General features: G+C 37.8%; 1 protein-coding gene and 1 pseudogene across 2 annotated transcripts in view; one reads left to right on the top strand and one right to left on the bottom strand.

The window, feature by feature from the left end:
- Positions 1 to 10442, bottom strand: part of LOC125780461 (exosome complex exonuclease RRP44-like) — an 83988-nt pseudogene extending 73546 nt beyond the window's left edge.
- Positions 1327 to 22100, top strand: part of LOC111193460 (uncharacterized) — a 42164-nt gene continuing 21390 nt past the window's right edge. Inside the window, exons 1-8 of one of the 2 annotated variants that reach the window (XM_049470075.1) lie at positions 1327 to 1470; positions 11652 to 11711; positions 13350 to 13706; positions 14083 to 14433; positions 17328 to 17417; positions 18321 to 18486; positions 19975 to 20148; positions 21707 to 21880. In XM_049470075.1, coding sequence (XP_049326032.1) covers positions 11654 to 11711; positions 13350 to 13706; positions 14083 to 14433; positions 17328 to 17417; positions 18321 to 18486; positions 19975 to 20148; positions 21707 to 21880 — 1370 coding nt within the window. In that variant the 5' untranslated portion in view covers positions 1327 to 1470; positions 11652 to 11653. The remainder of the gene's footprint in view (positions 1471 to 11651; positions 11712 to 13349; positions 13707 to 14082; positions 14434 to 17327; positions 17418 to 18320; positions 18487 to 19974; positions 20149 to 21706; positions 21881 to 22100) is intronic. The other variant, XM_049470076.1, reaches the window with a different exon arrangement.

Below are 22100 nucleotides of genomic sequence, written 5' to 3'. Positions count from 1 at the left end.
ACTCTGCTTCTAGTGCTCTGATAAAGCTTTTTTTACGCTATATTGTCCAAATATATTTAAAATGCATTTTAAAACTGGAATGGAAATAATATTAAATCAAGTCTGGGGTTGTATGTTATTAAGCCTGACGTAACAAAAAAAATAAAACAATATTTACTATTATTATTTTAAACTTTTTTTATTAAATTTGAAAGCGATTTTTTGTCAGTTATATCCTCCAGATGCTATTATTAGTGCTGCTGTGAATGCTGAAATTGAGAGCTAGCTGTAAGCTATTTGTTAATCCGTTTTATAATCTAAACACTTGTTTTCTCTTGTATTTTTTTTAATATCAGTGTGATTATGGGCTACAGGTGAATTTGATTGGACCTTGTTCTATATGCTGTTGACTGTTGATGTTTAATGTGGGTAAAATGTGCTCCAACTGGTTTTAAACTGGTTGTCTGCTTTTCTTAAGAAAATAAAATGCAGCCAGTTCCTCATTCATTCCAGTGGAGAGTGTTTACAAATCTACAAAATGCTGTTTAAAACAATCCAACCTGGCTTATTAGGAAGCAAATTGCTGACTAAATCCTGAGAAAAACACATAAAATGTATTTATTCTGCTAATTATTCTGAATTATTTGTCCTTTGACGTTTACCATAGATTTCGAGATATTGACACAATTCCAACTCCAGATTGTTCTCTCTCATCAGAAGGGGCAGTATGCATGTTTTTTGGTTTGATGTGTGTTTTCATAAAGCTGATTTCTAAATACTTAGCAAACAGCAAATCAACCATCTGGTTTATCAGATTTGCTACTTATCAACAACATTGCAGTTTTCTTCAGCAAATGGTTATGCAAGTAATATAAGTTGTATTATTGTGAGAGATTGGCATTTTGAAATAGAGCTGATGTGATTTGTGTGTGTGTAAGATAGGAGTGGATATCCTAAAAAAGATGGAGCTGACCCCTCTGTATATCTCTGAAGACTGACCTCAGGAACAGGTAACACTGCTGTGATTTATTTATTATCTATCATCTTCAGTACGACTTAGAATACTTAACTCAGTATTCAGTGCTGCTCTCATATTGTGAGAGACACAGTGTGTAAAAGGAGACCGATCTACATGTTCATCACTACAGAGTGTGAATATACTCTTTTCATTCTTTTTAGCCCTCCAATCAGAGACAACTCAGCAGTTATACTGGTTTCCAGTAGTGTAACTACAGACCACACACCACCATTAATCCAACTACTGAACACAGTATAAATTCTACTAGACATCACTAACTACTGAACACAGACTTCTTATCATCTGCATTACTGAGATTTAGATCAAACCGGTTTTAGAGATGCTGTTCAGTGATCCACACCCACAGTGATTTGATCTCACACTCAGTAATGCTGTAAACAGTTGATCACTGACGTCCAGGAGGTGAAGATATCGTTTCTTTAATGTCAGACACGGTGTCCTGAAATATAAAGGTAAGGAATAACTCCTGATTATTAATTTATGCTGTGACTCTAATATTTACTATATGTACTCTGTTCTTACTCAGTCATTTAGTTTTAATAGAGTGTTTTATTTGATTTGTTTATTTAATTGTTTTTTAGAAAAAAATGCTGAGCATTGTTTGCTTTTTCCGGAAAGTTGCGAGTGAGAGGAGAACCTGTGTTTTCTAATTTAAAAAATATAAGACCCAGTGTACAAGACATAAAGTTTTTTTGGTGATGGTTTGTTTGTTGTTTTTGGCAGCGTGCTCTCATTCCTTGGATATGTTTCAAGTTCTGACTTGAAGGCTGTTTTAGGGTCTAAAGTCACCTGATCATATTATTAATTATTGTGGATTATATCATAGACAAGTAGACAGATCAGCTGCTGTGACTTTATCTGTGCTGTTGTCTTTTAGTTTCTGAAAAACCTTGTTCAATTTTAGCATTTATTTACTGTTTTTTACATGCCTCAAATTTTAACCACAAAGCGATGCAATTCAAACTACTGAGCGAACAGCACTGCACATCCAACTACTGACCACACAGCGCTGCAGATCAAACTCCTGACCACACAGCACTGCAGATCAAACTACTGACCACACAGCACTGCAGATCAAACTTCTGACCACACAGCACTGCAGATCAAACTACTGACCACACAGCACTGCAGATCAAACTACTGACCACACAGCACTGCAGATCAAACTCCTGACCACACAGCACTGCAGATCAAACTACTGACCACACAGCACTGCAGATCAAACTACTGACCACACAGCACTGCAGATCAAACTTCTGACCACACAGCACTGCAGATCAAACTACTGACCACACAGCACTGCAGATCAAACTACTGACCACACAGCACTGCAGATCAAACTCCTGACCACACAGCACTGCAGATCAAACTACTGACCACACAGCACTGCAGATCAAACTTCTGACCACACAGCACTGCAGATCAAACTACTGACCACACAGCACTGCAGATCAAACTACTGACCACACAGCACTGCAGATCAAACTACTGACCACACAACACTGCAGATCAAACTACTAAACACACAACACTGCATATCAAACTACTAAACACACAACACTGCAGATCAAACTACTAAACACACAACACTGCAGATCAAACTACTGAGCACACAACACTGCAGTTCAAACTACTGACCACACAGCACTGCAGATCAAACTACTGACCACACAGCACTACAGATCAAACTACTGACCACACAACACTGCAGATCAAACTACTGACCACACAACACTGCAGTTCAAACTACTGACCACACAACACTGCACTTCAAACTACTGACCACACAGCACTGCACTTCAAACTACTGACCACACAGCACTGCACCTCAAACTACTGACCACACAGCACTCCACATCAAACTACTGACCACACAGCACTCCAGATCAAACTACTGACCACACAGCACTGCAGATCAAACTACTGACCAAACAGCACTTCAGATCAAACTACTGACCACACAGTATTGCAGATCAAACTACTGACCACACAGTACTGCAGATCAAACCACTGACCACACAGCACTGCACATCCAACTACTGACCACATCGCTGCAAATCAAACTACTGAACACACAGCACTGCATATCAAACTACTGACCACACAGCACTGCACATCCAACTACTGACCACATCGCTGCAAATCAAACTTCTGAGCACACAGAACTGCAGATCAAACTACTGAACACACAGCACTGCAGATCAAACTACTGACCACACAGCACTGCAGATCAAACTACTGACCACACAACACTGCAGATCAAACTACTGACCAAACAGCACTGCAGATCAAACTACTGACCACACAGTACTACAGATCAAACCACTGACCACACAGCACTGCACATCCAACTACTGACCACATCGCTGCAAATCAAACTACTGAACACACAGCACTGCAGATCAAACTACTGACCACACAGCACTGCACATCCAACTACTGACCACATCGCTGCAAATCAAACTACTGAGCACACAGCACTGCAGATCAAACTACTGAACACACAGCACTGCAGATCAAACTACTGACCACACAGCACTGCAGATCAAACTACTGACCACACAACACTGCAGATCAAACTACTTACCACACAGCACTGCAGATCAAACTACTGACCACACAGCACTGCAGATCAAACTACTGACCACACAGCACTCCAGATCAAACTACTGACCACACAGCACTACAGATCAAACTACTGACCACACAGCACTGCACATCAAACTACTGACCACACAGCACTACAGATCAAATTACTGACCACACAGCACTACAGATCAAACTACTGACCACACAGCACTGCAGATCAAACTACTGACCACACAGCAATACAGATCAAACTGCTGATAATACAGCACGGCACATCAAACTACTGACCACACAGAACTACAGATCAAACTACTGACCACACAGCACTACAGATCAAACTACTGACCACACAGCACTACAGATCAAACTACTGACCACACAGCACTTGTCTCGTCTTTTGTATTTATTGTATTTATTGTTATTTAGTGTTATAATTATAATTTTATGTTGCACTGTCGTCACTCCTGCACTTTATGTTGTCTATTGCTTGTGGTTCTATGTTGCACCATAGTTCCGGAGGAACGTAATTTCATCACACTGTGTACCTGTACTCAGATGTAATGACAATAAAAGCCTCTTGACTCTTGACTTGACTTGGAGTCACAGTTATTGGAGCACTGGTCTGGTATTTCATGACTGATTAATATACTTGTTACTGTTATATATGTGGACAAAAATACAAATAAACAGAATAGACGATATCTCGATTATCAAATATTATCGAGGTCATGTCCATTTATTGTATGATAAGTCGATAATGTAATTATTGTGACAGGCCTAACACACACTCATACTCACACTCATACTCACACATGCACACAATAGTAATGTTGTGCCTGAGGTGTCTGCATTTATTTTCGTTTTCAGTAAAACCCAGAACCGGTTCCTTTTATTTTCTTATGAAGATGCAGATATAGAGTCTGTCTCTCTCTCTTTCTCTCTCTCTCTCTTTCTCTCTCTCAGTGTCCTGAGTTACTCCTGTGTGTGGAATGTGGTTTGACGGAATCTGAAAGCAGTTTCTGTAATGAAATGTAGATGAAGTTCAGATAAACTCTTTCAGGTCTAATCATGATCTAACCTGATCTCACAGTTTATCTCTTAACAAAAACTTGTCAACTCCCCCACATACCCCCCCCCCCCCCCCCCCCCATACAGACATAGGTTTCTACTATTAAAATACTTCCCGTCTAATTTTTGTATGGATATATGAATATAATATATAACTGAAAGGCTATGGAGAGACTGACCTCATAAAATATATGTTGGAAAAATGTTCCTAAACCATGTACTGGAGTTAAAGTAGGTAAAATATTACTTCATTAAAGTATTAAAGTAAATGTCCTTTCTTAAGACCCCCACTGGAGTAAACCTTCAAACCTGTGTGTGCATCCATATATAATAGATTTCCTAATTTATGCAGAATAATTTTACACTGATGTGTTGATATATTGTAGAGATAAACCGATTTGTGTGTTTTGGGGTGTTTCATACGATCAACAATACAAATCTCAAAATATGTTAAAATGTATAATAGTAGGCCTATATCTAATGTTGTGGTTTGAGTGAAAAAACATTGATGGCATACAATGTACTATAATAAAATAGGTATCAAGTCCTAAAAGCTCCATTGTGTAAACCTAAATTACTCAACTCTGAGCTAATATATTAAATTGTCCGTACACTGATCTGCATTTCTGTTTGTTTAACTTGTAAACAGTGGTTCATTCTTTTATCAAATAACATGACATAAAATGTTTACTTTGAACAGAATCAGTTGTTCAAAGGTTGTTGGGGAACAAGTTTGCTGGGATTTCTAAAAATATATATTTATATACAGGTTTTAAATGCATATATTTGAATCCTGCCTTCTTGTTGCTGTTACTGTTCCATGTATTTGCGTGTACATACAGCCACTGTGCTTCCCAAAGAGCAAAAAATGGTCATTTCAGCTTAAAAATGCCTAAACAATAAAAACACTAAACAATTAGTTAGTAGAGACAAAATGGTAACACAGTTAAACATAGTCAGACACACCAGGAGAACTGAACAACATCCAGTATAATAGTGAATATTTTAACAGCAAGCAACTTTTTATATAGGCACAAAAATACAATTTGAACAGTATGTTTTTGTCCATAGAGTATTTTAATTTCTTCTGATAAATGAATACATTTACAATAATAACATTGCTGCACCTACTCTATACCCAATTTCTCCGCTTCTGCTGGTGCCCATATCTCCATATTTATTCTGAGACTATGTAATGCTTATTTAAAATAGTGATCTGATCATACAAGAGGGTAGACAATAACATATTATATTTGTGAATATTATGGCAATAAACCTATTTAACATTATGCTTTTAATATATACATCACCAAACAATTATTAGAAACAGGAAAAAGCTATTAAATTTGTGATGAAAAAAGAGATTAAACAAAAGAAACAGTAAGAGTAAACAAAAATACTGTGTTGTGTCACGCTCACGACTAATGTTATGGAAGCTAAAATAAAGTTAATACGTTTTACAAACTATAATAATCTACTATATCATATTTCAAATACTCAATAAAAATGTTGTGGACGTTTTGTAATATTTGTTAATATAACTGTATAAATAGTCCTTCCATCCATTGTCAATGGGGGGTGGGGGGGTAGCTGGAGCCTATCCCAGCAGGCATCGGGCAGAAGGCAGTGTACACCACAGATGAATTTTAGCTTCATACACACATATTTTGAAACGGGTGCCCAGAGTGATGGGTGCCCAGGAGCAGTAAGGGTTAAAGTGAAATGCCAACTGGGCCACCACCAGTTTAAACTGACTTGACAGAGTGTTCTGTGGTCAGATGAATCAAAATTCGATTTTTTTTTCCATCCACGTTGTTATTAGCACACAGTTCAAAAGCCCATGTCTTACGGAGGATGTGGTGTACATTCTCCATACTTCCCTCATTCCAACACTCTGGTACAGGCTGATCTTACTTTCATCTGTCCAAAGAACGCTGATCTAGAACTAGACTGTTTTATTTAGATGTTTTTTGTTCAGATCTAATTTGGCCTTTTCTATTAATGATTTGAACGTTCTGTATTTGCTCTCATGAAGTCTTTTTCTTTACTTGATACTGATACAACTACTTCCTGTAGAGTGTTCATCCCTTGGGTGGATGTTATGAAGGTTTTTTTACTTAAGCATAGAAAGGATTTTTGTGATCATCCCCCACTGTTGTCTTCCGTGGATATCCAGGCCTTTATTCCCGAGCTCACCACTGCGCTCTTTTTTCCAGAACATACCAAATGGTTGATTTGGCCACTCCTAACTAGGGTTGCAACGGTATGAAATTTTCACGGTATGATAACCGTCTCAGAAAATACCGCGGTATCGCGGTTATCACGGTATCACAGTTTGTTACATATATTATTAAACTGACCCTTAAAGAAATTACAACAAAGGTTTTTTGTTCAATTAACTATTTATTGTAGAAACCTGGAACAACTATATAGATAATGTCTCCTTAAAAAAAAATAAACTGTACACCATTAGGTGAAGGAAACCAGGTTTTTCCACTACTCTTAAGGGCATTAAGGGTGTATAAAAAAAAAATATATATATATATATATATATATATATACACACACACACACACACACACACACGTCACACATTACATGTCCTCTAAGAAGTAAAGATCCTGTGTTTAAACTATTCAGTACAATATTTAAGTTTAAATTATTTAATATCTGATAAACTGAGCCTGGGTCAGTGTCTGATCAACAACTGTTATAAACGTCCGTTTTACTGCCAAGTTGGTATATAACCAGATACTGCAGAAAGAGGGGATTTATTTCTGACATGATCCTCACAATAGAGATTTCTATTTTAAGGCTTTCACAGTCTGGTTTTAACATATGAAAAACAGGCACGTCAGAATTTGAAAATTAACGCATGTAAATGAATGGCGTCTTTCACATCCAGTCCGGCCAGGACCTTTACACGGACACGTGCATCCATCGTAGCACGCACTTCACGCCTGTACCTGCGTGCCCAAATTTCGGATAACTCAGCGCTTTTGCGGGCGCTTACCGCATGGGTTGTGCACGACTACAAAGAGGTTTTATTTATGTTCAGATTAAAATTATAAACTAAACACATACTTTGCGCTGCACGGCGGGGTGGTGTTCATGGAGATGGGAGAACAGGTTTGACGTATGTCCTTTAGCTGTGACTTTACGGCCACATTGATTACAAATCGGATAACCATCCTCGGGTGCGTTCGGCGGGTCTCTGAAATAGTCCCACACTGCTGATTTTAGTTTAGCCTTTTTTTAGGCGGACAGAGATTTGTTTAGTCTGATGCACTTTCTGCTGTTCTCACCGCTGTGTGCTGAGCAGCTGAAGCGGAGCAGAGTTGCGCATGCGCGGGTGAGTTTCTCCGCTGGCTTGCGTTTTACCGGTAATAAGCAAACACACACGGTATGATAACCTTGCATTTTAATACCATGGTATACCGTGAAACCGGTTACCGCTGCAACCCTACTCCTAACATTTCCGTTTTCTTTCTGATGGATTTCTTCTTTTTATCAGCCTAATGATGGTCTGTTTCACTTCTATTGAAAGGGCATTTAACAGCAAGACAGGTGGGAACACAAATGACAGGGCGGGGCTTGGGCAGAAAAAAGACAATAAGAAGCCATGTGCTTAAAGAGAACTCAAACAGGAGGACAGAAAGGACCAACACTACAGACATAGGCTAATGTGTAACAGTGGGTTTATAGCAACAGATTTCAGACCTTTTACCTGCTTATTAATTATGACAGATTAATGAGGGAATAACCCATAGAGCCCATGCAGAGTAGAGCTTACAGTAGATTCTCTGCCCGAACCTGACCTGACCCGAGGCCCGGGCCGAGATTTCCCACCACATTCCTCGGGCCGGGTCGGGTCAGGCTCCAAAAAATAGTCTGAGATGTAGGCATCTGTTTTTTATTTATATTTTTATTTTTAAATAAAATAACGAAAACTGAAAGTGAAACTAAACTAATTTATTTATAAGCGCTGTTTTCACTCCCGCAGTTGTACAGCGGGGGGTGTTGTGCCGATTCTGTCTGCGAAGCGCGAGGCGGATTCGGCACAAGCGTGGCAGCACCTCGCGGTCCGCGATGTTAGTTGTAAGCGCTCGCGCTAGCCGCAAAATACAACAGAAAACACTGAGGGAGCTGCAGAATTATGTATGGGACTACAATATGAGCACGAGGAGATAAAAGAGAACCTTTACCTGTGAGTTGCTCAAATCAGAACACGCAAATCTCTCTCTCTATCTCTCTCTCTCTCTCTCTTGCACGTGAACTCCTCCGCGTTTGACCTGCAGCACTGTGTTTAGCTGTTCTTAAAAATCATTTTAATTAAATAATAGTTCTATGCTTCTATGTTACAGTGTTATTTAACCTAATTCTGATCATATTGCGCTCATTGAAACAGCCCGAAAACAGACAGTTTATGGGTCGGGTCGGGTCGGGCTCGGGCTCATAACGACAGTTCATGGTTCGGGTTGGGTCGGGCTCGGGCAAAACGTGCACGGGCTCGGGCTGGGTCGGGTCGGATTTTTTGGGCCCGATCTAACCTCTAATGCAGAGCCACAGACTATAAAGATTGTGTCACTGTCCAGCTATTTCTGGGCCTAACTGTACGTTTATAATAACTTCTTAAATTATACTTTAAATAATTTAAGTAATGTTTGATAATTTAAACAATTGATGTGTAAATAAATAAACAATCCAGACAGTAATGTCCTCTACGAAATAACTAATTTAGATGAGTTTCAGTAATGGTGTCCACCACATTAAAGAATTTAAATAGAATTCAAAGAAACATATTTTGAGCATTTTAAAATCAGTAAAAGTGATGCAGCATATAAATAATGATCATAATTGCAGCCTTATCAAATTTTGACCATATAAGATTATATACAAAGCTTTAAAATTAAAGTGTAAATGATTAAACAGTTAAGAAAAAAATCCCTCTTCATCAACAGAATAAATTTGCATTTTCATTTTTCTATGAATGATTAAACTAGGAAAAATGAATGATAAATCAGTATTTAAATTATTTCAGATTAAAAGAAAAATGGTAGACGTGACACTGTTTAGGAAAACTTTTTGTTTTCAAAAGGCTTTTTAGGCAACTGGGCATGTATTTTATTTCTAGATTATTGGAGATGATAAAACAAATGTTTGTCTTTTTTCTTGAACACAAACAGACATTAGATGTGCTGGCATACAGGGGTTGGACAATGAAACTGAAACACCTGGTTTTAGATCCCAATAATCTATTGTGGTGATGGACAGTTCTGGTGTAAACAGGAGAGTTGAGGTGCACATTGAATTCTGTCGTGATTTGATCAGCCGTGCTTTTAGTTATTTTGGATACAATCCGGGTTAGCACCCGAACATCCCTTTTAGGCTTCCTCTTACAGCATCCACAGTTAATCCTGTTGGATGTGGTTGATCCTTCTTGGTGGTATGCTGACATTACCCTGGATACCGTAGCTCTTAACACATTACAAAGACTTGCTGTCTTGGTCACAGATGCTACAGCAAGACGTGCACCAACAATTTGTCCTCTTTTGAACTCTGGTATGTCACCCATAATGCTGTGTGCATTTTAATTTTTTGAGCAAAACTGTGCTCTTACCCTGTTAATTGAACCTTCACACTCTGCTCTTACTGGTGCAATGTGCAATTAATGAAGATTGGCCACCAAGCTGCTCCAATTTACCATTTCTTCTGGGGGCTGAGCCCCAGATCTCTGCAAACCATAGGTAAACGCCTGTCCAGTCATGACACCTGGTGTGAAGATGAAGAACTGTTACAAGTAGGCCTTTTGCGATAACCATGTTATCGACTTATCGTATTAGCAGTTTTTCCGCCGTCTATAACAGCCAGTCGCGCTGTGCTGCTCTCTCGACGGTTCTCCAGGAATCAGTCAGACAGCGGCATCTATCGGTTAAGAAATGAGTTCACGCAGAGTTTATGCAGCAGTGAGCAGTGATGTTATGCGCGCGCGTGCAGTGTGGATATGTGTTAGCTAGCGAACCTATTCGAGGCTAATAGGACTTTCTCAAAACTAAACAGCTTTAGAGAACAATTAGAAAGCCTAATCCGGGATGGGCTGTGTTTTAAAGCCGCGTTTCATGGCTCCGGTGCGGGAGTATTTTGGCTTTAAGCCAAATGAGCGAGTTGTTTCACAACAGTGGAAACGAAAGCTGACAATACTACTAACCTGAGATCTTATTTAAAGCACAACCATCCAGCCCAAGTCATCCAGCTGAATATTGAATATGAATATTGTTCCCCAGAGAGATCCTGCCTCAAGCCCCACACGCTAAACATGTTTGTGCTCCTTGCTCTAAATTTGTCTGACTGTTATACTGACATTAATAAATACATTTATATCAATAGCTATGGTCTGCTGAGCCGTCTTTGATCATATGGACACATGTGTTTTTGAGCTAATGTGTGTTTTAGAGCATATGCATATATAATCAGAAAAAGGAATCTGCAAGTGCCTTTGTGTCCAGAGTTTAAAAAAATCATTCATGTAAATGTTACTTTAATCCACAGTATTTGTTGTTACTTCATTTTTTGTATAAAGGTCTGTTTAAAATTTTTGCGGCAGTTTTCTCAGAACCCACAGAGTCCCAGGGTGGTTGTACCTTTATTTGTTTTATTTATTTAGGATATTAAAATATTTTTATAATGGAAGCCCAATGTCTGCTCTTAATCATATAAAGTTAGTTTACCTGTAAACTGGTGTAATAGTATTATGCTAGTATATTATTAGTGTGGCACATTGTCTAAAAGCTTCTTTGGGAGCCCAGAAGCAGGAAAAAAAGTGTTTTCTATAGTGGTGCCTTAAAAATGACAATATTATCGTTTATCGCAATAATTTCTATATATCATCCTGAAAATGTTGTTATTGTGACAGGCCTAGTTACAAGTTATTCCAAATCTTTTAGCAGTAGTGAAATCTGTGTAACCTGTCTTTCAGGGATGAAGGTTCTCTGGGTGATGCTACTGACTTTCTCTCGCTTAATGGAGACCATGTCAGGTAGGTATTTTCCTGCTGCAAATATGTGTGTGTGTGTGTGTGTGTCTGTGTGAGAAAGAGAGTCTGAGAGTGACTCCTGGGCACTGTCCTCAACTAAAACACTTTAGAAGCTGGTACCAAAATTTACTCAGCTATTTGGAATACAAGTTTACAGAATTCATACCTCAGACTCCCGAGGTTAAGTTACCTTAATACTACATTTTCCCCAGTACAGGGCATTAATAGAGCCCTGCATGTTACACCAAATACTTGTGGGGGGGGGTTGTGGAGTGTGTAAAATGGAGATATTTATTGTATAAAATTTGTTTCAAGGAAATCAGTGTAATCCTTGATTTTAAAATGTATTTATTAATTTAGTCATGCTATGTATTGATGCATCATATTTGGTTCATTTATTTATTCCTTTTTAACACCTACTCAAAGTGTTTTTACAATTGTTAACTCATTAAACATAGACCATTGAACAGTATAATAAAATGAACAGTAGTTCTCCCTCCTGAGGCATTTAATGTTGTCAATACACTACAAGACTTTAAAAAGACTTAACAGACTAAAGTCTGACTCCCTCTCACATCTAAAGACTCGTCACAGACTTTTTACGCACAGGCTAAGATTCTGCAAGGAGTGGCGATCACTAACTGCAAGACTGCAACTAGATTCTTAACTAGATTATTTCCCATCATGTTTCTGGTGGAGTTTACATACAGTACATATTATATATTAAGTTACAAATAATGTGTATATCAATATTGTGATTTATCAGAGACTCACAACTTTTGTCCCCATCAACAGTTTATTTTTCTTTGCCACACCGTCAGTTCTTGATATTTTTTAATAGAGTGTATTTTGTGTTCAGCTCTGCCTATGAGCTCATTTGCTACAACCTTGTATAGCGAAGAATCACTGCTATACATTTGCCTTTGTTTTAGATAGAATTGATGCAATTAAGAACATCATTCTTGCTATAAATGTGTATTCATTAAACTTGTTTGTATCAAAAATAACACTGCACAATAATACAAAGTAGTGCAAAATAAAATAATGTTAAATATAACAAGTTTAAAGTGCTACCTGTATTTAAAATACTGTACATATTAAAGTAGGAACCATATAAGGCATAGTAACTGTAAAATGTGTTCTTTTTCAAATAATTTGTAAACAGTTACGTAAAATATTCTTGCCTTGCCGCTTCCCGTAGCTTTCCTATTGGTTGTTGACATTGCTCACGAGTCTGGAGACTTACGATAATATCAAACACAGTTGATTTTATCTGAATGCAAGCATGCAAAAAAGACTGAATAAAACTTTCAATACTAACCACCTTACACTGAACCATTGAGATGACAAACCGGCAACTTGACTCTAGCAAGACTCTCGTGATTTTATCCTGACTCTGGAAATGTGTCTGCGACAGAGAAATCACTTGAAAATCGTTAGGTGAAAGGTCAGCATAAGCAGTGAACAAGGTCTCTTAGTTGTTGGAGACATAACATTGCTGCTACTGCCCTCTGGTGGTCCTGAGGTAAATTAAAACCAGTTACAGGTGTACATGTTACTTTGAAAAAATCAAGGCTTCTAAACACATGAACTGATTTGTAACTAGGCAGTATTGTCTGTCCCATTTGTTTTTTATTGCAGAACGCTTTAAGGTAGTGGGTCCAAATGCTCCTCTTGTTGGTAAAACTGGTGAAGATTTGATTCTGCCCTGTTCTCTCCAACCCAACATCAGTGCTGAGGATATGAAGGTGGAGTGGGTCAGAACAGATCTGGCTGTAAAAGATGCGCTAGTTCACCTGTATGAAGATTATAAAGACAGAAATGGAGATCAGATGGAGTCTTACAGAGGGAGAACAGCTCTGTTTCTAGAAGAACTGAAGAAAGGAAACGCCTCACTGAAACTCTCAGCACTCCAACCTTCTGATGATGGAGTTTACAAGTGTTTAATTAGATCATTTGACTGGAATGGTGACATAACTCTCCGTATTGAAGTTAATGGTAAGAGCAATAATAGTTTTAATTTTAGTAATTTAAAAGCAATCTTATTATCTAAAGTACAGTTATATTAGTGCATTATATACAGTTAATAGTTGAACTGAACTGTACAAAATACAAATCACAATTAATGTCAGTGAATTTGACAATAATATACACATGCAGCATCCACAGATTAGGTTTATATCATGATTTATAGTAAACCTTGGTCATTGAGCTCAACTGCTTTTTATTCATTTAGATTCCTGCATAAATTAGAAAATCTGGAATGCAGTGGATGAGTCTCTGCAGAGCACTGAGACCTGCTTATTGTCAGAATACTCAAGAAAAAACAGAACACTCAAGAAACAATGTTTTATTAATTGTTTTCTTATTCTAGTACAATTTAAAGTGGTGGGTCCAGCTGCTCCTCTTGTTGCTGTAGCTGGTGAAGATCTGGTTCTACCCTGTTCTCTCCAACCCAGCTTCAGTTCTGAGGGTATGAGAGTGGAGTGGTACAGACTGCATCAGACAGACACACTGGTACATCTGTATGAAGATTATAAAGACAGAAATGGAGATCAGATGGAGTCTTACAGAGGGAGAACAGCTCTGTTTAAAGAAGAACTGAAGAAAGGAAACGCCTCACTGAAACTCTCAGCTCTCCAACCGTCTGATGATGGAGCGTACAAGTGTTTAATAGAGTATGGATTGCAGTATGATGATATAACTCTTTATGTTGAAGTTAAAGGTGAGAGACACATTCACATTTTCATGTTATTATTACTAATTATTCACTGTGGTTATTGTAGTTATACATTGTAATAATTTTTTTTTATAAGATTTCTGTATGCTGTATTTACAATGGTAAAAAAAAATTTGGGAACCCCTGATAATATTCATGATTTCCTTCATAAATCATTGGTTGTTCGGATCAGCAATTTTAGTTAAGTATATCATATTGGAGATGAACACAGTGATAAGTGAAATGAAGTTCATAGAATTTACAGAAAGTGTGCAATAATTATTTAAACTAAATTGGGCAGGTACATAAATTTGGGCCCCAACAGAAGAATTACATCAATATTTAGTAGATCCTCCTTTTGCAGAAATAGCAGGCTCTAAACTCTTCCTGTAGCTTCCAATGAGAGTCTGGCTTCTGGTTGAAGGTATTTTGGATCATTCTTCTTTACGCACCATGTGGCCTCGGTTGCTCGATCCTGCCGCTTCGCGCTTTATAACATCAGGAAAATTAGACAGTTTCTGACGCAACAGGCCACCCAACTCCTGGTACAAGCAGTCGTCATCTCACGCCTCGACTACTGCAATGCCCTGCTAACTGGCCTCCCGGCCTGCGTAGTAAAACCACTCCAAATGATCCAGAATGCAGCAGCACGTCTGGTCTTCAACCAACCAAAACGGGCACATGTCACCCCGCTGCTCATTGAGCTCCACTGGCTACCAGTTGATGCTCGCATCAAATTCAAAGCTCTTACAATCGCCTACAAGGTGATGACAGAACAGGCTCCTTCCTACCTGCACTCACTCCTGAAGGCTTACGCTACCTCCCGGCCGCTGCGCTCCTCCAATGAACGTCGCCTCGCTTTGCCAAACATTCACACAAAGCAATCCAGACTGTTCTCATACAGAGTTCCCCAATGGTGGAACAAACTACCTTCCACTACCAGATCAGGAGAATCTCTCGCTATCTTTAAGAGACTCCTGAAGACAGAGCTCTTCAAAGAGCACTTACTCTCCTAACACCTCTAACACACTAACTACTTCTAACCCCATTTCCTTCTTCCCCTCCTTCACTTCTCTATCCCTTTATTTCCCTTCGACCTCCTTTAAGCCCTATCTAAAAATGGGTTATCTAAATTCCTATTACTTTTGTACTTCATTATTGTAAGTCGCTTTGGACAAAAGCGTCTGCCAAATGAAATGTAATGTAATGTAATGTAATAAATCATCTCCAGTTCAGTCAGGTTTGATTCAGGTTTCTCATCATGAACAGCCGCTTTAAATCACACCACAGATTTATAATAATATTCAGGTCTGGGGACTGAGATGATCTGAGATGATTATTCCAGAACGTTCAACTTGTTCCTCTGCATGAATGAATACTTAAGTAGTTTTTTTGAGCAGAGTTTAGTGTTTAGGGTCGTTGTTTTGTTGAAGTATCCAGGCCTGGCACAACTTCAACTTTCTCAACGATTCTTCAACATTGTTCTCAAGAATCTGCTGATATTGACTGAAATCCATGTCACCCTCAACTGCAACAAGATTCCCAGTACCTGCACTGACCACACAGTCCCACAGCATGATGAACCACCACCAAATTTTACTGTGGGGACCAAGTGTCTGTCTTGGAATGCTGTGTTCTTTTTCACTCAACAAGATGATGTTGTAGGAGTAAACGCGAGATACCGCATGGCCTCCATCCACAACGCACATGTTCAGCCACATGAATGAAGGCCATGAGGTTACCTCGTGTTTACTCCTGCCCTTGACCCTCCCCCAACCCCTCGCACTTCTCGGTTACCATGCATTACCTCACTTCACGTGCTTGTAAACGCACGTGTTGTGCACCTCAGTCCAGCACAGTTTTGCGCAGATATTTCCAGTTACCGCTGAATTAATGCTTTTAATCCCAGAAAAATGCTCTTATTCACCTTTTAAAAGCCATTTAAATGGCTGATTTAAAGAGCCTTTTACTGTTTTTTTGCTCGGGTTTTGAGTGCTTGGCGCTGACTCAGCTCTTGATTGGTCGGAACGCGAGCTGGTGATGTCATGGGCCCTGCATAGTTTTTTTTCTAATATCGTGCAGCCACAGGGGGAGACACAGAAAAGGGAAAGTTAAGAATGTAATTAGGATAATTAATTGATAGGAAAACCTTTTTTTTAGGTTTTGTTGCACAGCTCAAAAACATAGTAAAAAGGGAGCACAATAGAAAAAAATGGACACTGAAAGATTGGAAGAAAGTGTTGAGGACAGATGAGTCCAAGGTCTTTGGATCAAATAAGAGCATTTGTGAGGGGCAGGAACAAGGAAATGATGCAAGACCAATGCCATCTGTCACAGCATGATTGTCCGGGTATTCTTTGAATTTGGTAAAATAGGTGATTTATATATAGAGTAGAAGAGACCATAAAAAAGGAAGGCTACCACACCATACCCTGTACCCTGTATACCGTGCCTGATGCCAATTTCATTCTATAACATTATAAAAATGACTCCAAAAACACCTTTTAACATGTATTAGCAATATTTAAAAAATAAGAAGTCAGATAGAATTCTGAAAATAATAGAGTGGCCAACACAGTCTCCGGATTGGAAGCCTTTTGAGCTGTTTTGGAAGAAGCTTGTACACATAGTACAGAGAAAGACTGCATCAAGCCAGTCCATATTGTTGGAAATGCTTCAGGAAGTACGGGGTGAAATCACATCAGATTACCTCCAAAAGCTGACAGCTAATATGCCTAGCGTGTGCCAGGCTGCAAAAGGCGGCTTTTTTGATAGAGACAAAATTTGAAATACACATAATTTTCATTAAAATCAATATTTCTTACTCTGCCCGTGTCTGCATGTCCTGCAATATTTGCTGAATTTCCTAATCTCATATTTTTATCTGATTTATATTTTAGGAAAAGGTTTTCATGGTTGGAAGATTACCATCATCTGCATTTCTGTTTTTGCTGTTATTTTAACAGCTTTTACAGTTTACATCTGGAGAGGTACATTTATATAAATATTTTTTAATAAGTTTAATATTAGTTTTCATTTTTGGATCGGATGTGCAGGATATAATGTATCCCAATATCATGTCTGGGTAGCTGATAATTCAAGTAAATTGATTTATCACTTTGCAATAATATGTAATAAGATGTGGAATATATGGTAATATTGCTGGTAATTGATCTTATAATGAATTGGCATTGGGTGGTAACATGCCAGTATGTATGTATGTATGTATGTATGTATGTATTTATTACTAATTTAACTTTTCCTTCTTTTTCCTCTATTATATGCATTTCCTTTATGCATTTGAGTAGCAAAATCTAATGTAATATTTATAGCAGGGGATGGATTTAAAAATAATAATAATAATAATAATAATAATAATAATAATAATAATAATAATAGATATTGATTAAGCGATTTTAATGTATACAGTCCCAATGTTGTATATATAAATAAAGCAAAACATTCGAAAAAAAAAACGCCATCATCTAATTACATAAAATAATTACATGATGAAAGTGACAATGAGATACTTTGTAATTTAATAGTTAATCTGTAGTTAAATAATTATAGATTGTAGTTCTATATCTGTTTCTCTGGATACTATATTATTACCCTCCTTATTTTCACTCTGTTCTTCAATACTCAGAACCCCACAGAGCAGCTATTATTATTATTATTTGGGTGGTGGGTCATTATTATTCTCAGCACTGCAGTGATTAGCAGTGATTATCATGGTGGTGGTGGTGTATTAGGTGTTGGTGTATGTTGTGCTGGTATAGTGAGTGGATCAGATACAGCAGTGCTACTAATGAATATTTGTGAAAGACTAAAAGACCTGTTACTGAGTGACAGCAGTATCTGATCAGTGTTCTGCTGTCTGTCTCTGATTCCAGATAAATACTCTGAAAAGCAGCTCTCTCCTACACAGTGCTCAGTTATAACCTACATGCGTCTCCACACCGAGAATCCCCGCAAAGAGCTGGACCTGAGAAAATTCCGCACATCAGAGGAAGGATACAGGAGACTCATCCCAGCTGTATCAAACTGCAGGAAGGCTCAGTGAGTGTTTAATATACAGATTATCATGATAAAAATATTATTACTGTATTGTGGCGTCCGTCACTACAGGCTGTGAATAGCTGCAGCTTCTGTGAAGTGTGAGTGCAGAGGGTGAAGAGAGGAGGTGCTGAGGGGCACAGCGTCTCTCCCTCCCATCATGCACCGCCGGCCCACTTTCCAAGTTAGAACCCCAGCTACAGTTGTAATTACAGCTCAGAATTAATAAGAGCATTGGCTACTTATTGTTTATGCCATGTAGTTCATTAAATGCCAAGTTTGGGTAAGTGTGTAACTGATGTTCTAACCTACAGTGAATAGAGTTGGTAGCCCTTCTAGTTCTACATGATTTGTCAGTTTGTGTGTTGTAGTTGGTTTTAGTCACTCAGTGCTTCTCAGCACTATAAGTGTGTGGAAAGCTTAAATAAAGAGCTTTGTTTAAAGATCCAAGATAAATTTTTCCTCTTAAAAGGCAACAATATTATGATGTGTGGGCAGCACATCATATGAAACAGTTCTACTCTGATGGTCTAAAGAGGTGGAAGGCTGTTAAACAGGAAAGGGGTCTTTTGCTACTGCTCCTGTTTGATTCCTCCCTTACTACAGCTCCTCTCCTACCTTAAAGAAGGTGAATCATTGTAGGGGAGCAGGAGGAATGAAGAGATAACTTGGGAAATAGGACTAATGATGCCTTTCTAATGTAATGTTAAATACTGATGAACTATGACATTGTTTTCTTTCAGCACACCCCTAGTTCTGCCAACTAAATGCAGTTGCATCTTTTAATTGCACAAATTTTGAATGTTGTTACTCCTTCTTAGTGCATTGATACAGTAAACTGCATAATCTGACTGTACTTCCTGTACATTATTTAAGAGTGATGCCATTGTTATACCAATGTGTATCTATTTAGTTTAAAAGAGCAGTTTATTATTATTATTATTATTATTTATTATTATTAAGTCCAAAGTCAGTGCAGTTTTTTTTTCCCACAAAATCTTACAGCACTTCATGCTTCCCTCTGCTACTGACAACTTTTATGGAGATGCAGATTTAATTTTCCAGCAGGACTTGGCACACTGCCCACACTGCCAAAAGTACCAGTTAGTCTTATATAATATTCAAATTTTCTGAGACACTGATTTTTGGGTTTTTCATCGACTGTAAGCCAAAATCATCAACAATAAAAGAAATAAACACTTAAAATAGATCACTGTGTGTAATACATCTATGTAATATTATAATATATAATATAGTTTCACATTTTGAACTGAATTACTGAAATAAAGTAACTTTTCAAAGATATTCTATTTTTTTGAGATGGCCCTGTATCAGACAGAGATTACATTAAGCAAACAGAATCTGGTGAGTGCTTATTTTACAAGCAGTCATGGTGATGTCTCAAATCCTGTGCAACAAAGACAAAAAAATTTAAATCCAGAAGTAAATATGTGTACCTTATAATACTGATCTGTTCTTCTTCTTCTGCAGATTAGCTAGCTGTAATCTCACTGAACAGTCTATTGAAACGTTAAGTACAGCTCTACAGTCAGAAAACTCCACCCTGAAAGAGCTGGACCTCAGTAACAACGACCTGCAGGGAACAAGGATGGAGAAACTCTCTGCTGCATTAAAGAGTTCAAACTGTAAACTGGAGATACTCAGGTCAGAATTACAGATTATCATTAAATATTATAGTTCAGTTACAGCACTGTAAACATTTATGCTGGAATGAAGAAACCCATGGTGCAGTTCTGATATTTTGGTTTCATGTTTTTTCTTAAAACAATTATTGGTATAATTATTATTTTTTTTAGTCTACAAGATTTAAAAAGCCACGACCATAGAAAATACACAAAGATTCTTCTGCATTCCAGAAGTCCTTAGATAATTATTTTAAAGGGTAGACTAAATGTGGTGTTCATTTGCAAAAATAGATAAAGTTTAGATAATGTTTAAAGGATGGCACTTATCTTCTGCAAAGGAACTTGTTAAATAATATATTATTAAATGTAATATAATATATTTAATCTACTGCAAATAGAGAAACACAGTGTCTCCCTCCCATCATGCATCACTGGCCCACTTTCCAAGTTAGAACCCCAGCTACATTCTGTACTAATTATAGTACAGAATTAATAAGAGCATTGGCTACTTATTGTTTATGCCATGTAGTTGATGTTATGCCAAGTTTGTGTAATTGTATAATTGATGTTCTAACCTACAGTGAATAGAGTAGGTAGCCCTTCTAGTTCTACATGATTTCTCAGTTTGTGTGTTGTAGTTGGTTTTAGTCACTCAGTGCTTCTCAGCACTATAAGTGTGTGGTAAGTTTAAATAAAGAGCTTTGTTTTAAGATCCAAGAACAATCTTTCCTCTTAAAAGGCAACAGTATTATGATATGGGGGAAGTTCAGCATATGAAACAGTTCTACTCTTGATGGTCTAAAGAGGTGAGAAACTTTTAAACAGGAAAGGGGTCTTTTGCTACTGCTCCTGTGTGATTCCTTCCTTACTACAGCTCCTCTCCTACCTTAAAGAAGGTGGAAGAATGGAGGGGAGCGGGAGCAATTAAGAGATAACTTGGGAAATAGGACTAATGATGCCTTTCTAATGTAACGTTAAATACTGATGAACTGTGACATTGTTTTCTTTCAGCACACCCCTAGATCTGCCAACTAAATGCAGTTGCGTCTTTTAATTGCAGAAATTGTGAATGTTGTTACTCCTTCTTAGTGCATAGATACAGTAAACTGCATAATCTGACTGTATTTCCTATACATTATTTAAGATTGATATCATTGTTATACCAATGTGTATCTATTTAGTTTAAAAGAGCAGTTTATTATAATGTAGCAGGTTTACTGTACTTGCCTGTACAAAACAATCTGCAGTTATCTGCATTAACAGATAAATAAAGACCAGTCCTACAACAATCTTTACAAACAGCTGAAACTCTGGGACTGCTCTTGTCACTCAAATCTATAAAAGATTTCCTGTGTAGGAGATTCTCTTCTGTATCCTCTACTGGAAGCAGCTTTTGGAGTTTCTGTTTAACAGTTTTCTGTATACCTCTTCATATTTATATCACTATGTTTGTTCATTTTATTGTTCATTTGTTCAAGTAGTGCTATCGAAATCCTGTGCAACATAAGACTAAAATTTGAAATCCAGAAGTAAGTATGTGTACTTCATAATACTGGTCTGTTCTTCTTCTTCTGCAGATTAGCTGGCTGTAATCTTACTGAGCAGTCTATTGAAACCTTAAGTACAGCTCTACAGTCAGAAAACTCCACCCTGAAAGAGCTGGACCTCACTAACAACAACCTGCAGGGATCAAAGATGGAGAAACTCTCTGCTGCATTAAAGAGTTCAAACTGTAAACTGGAGATACTCAGGTCAGAATTACAGAATATCATTAAATATTATAGTTCAGATACAGCACTGTAAACATTTATGCTGGACTGAAGAAACCCATGGTGTAGTTTTAAGGATGTTTAAAGGATGGCATTTATCTTTTGCAAAGGAACTTTATTTATGTAATATAATATATTTAACCTGCTGCAGATAACCAATTATTTTTGTTTGTAGGTAACACTTTACACTGTACACTAAATT

The sequence above is a fragment of the Astyanax mexicanus genome, chromosome 21 (genome assembly GCF_023375975.1).
Source record: "Astyanax mexicanus isolate ESR-SI-001 chromosome 21, AstMex3_surface, whole genome shotgun sequence".
NCBI classification, from domain to species: domain Eukaryota; kingdom Metazoa; phylum Chordata; class Actinopteri; order Characiformes; family Acestrorhamphidae; genus Astyanax; species Astyanax mexicanus.
This window is presented reverse-complemented; position numbering and strand designations above follow the sequence as displayed.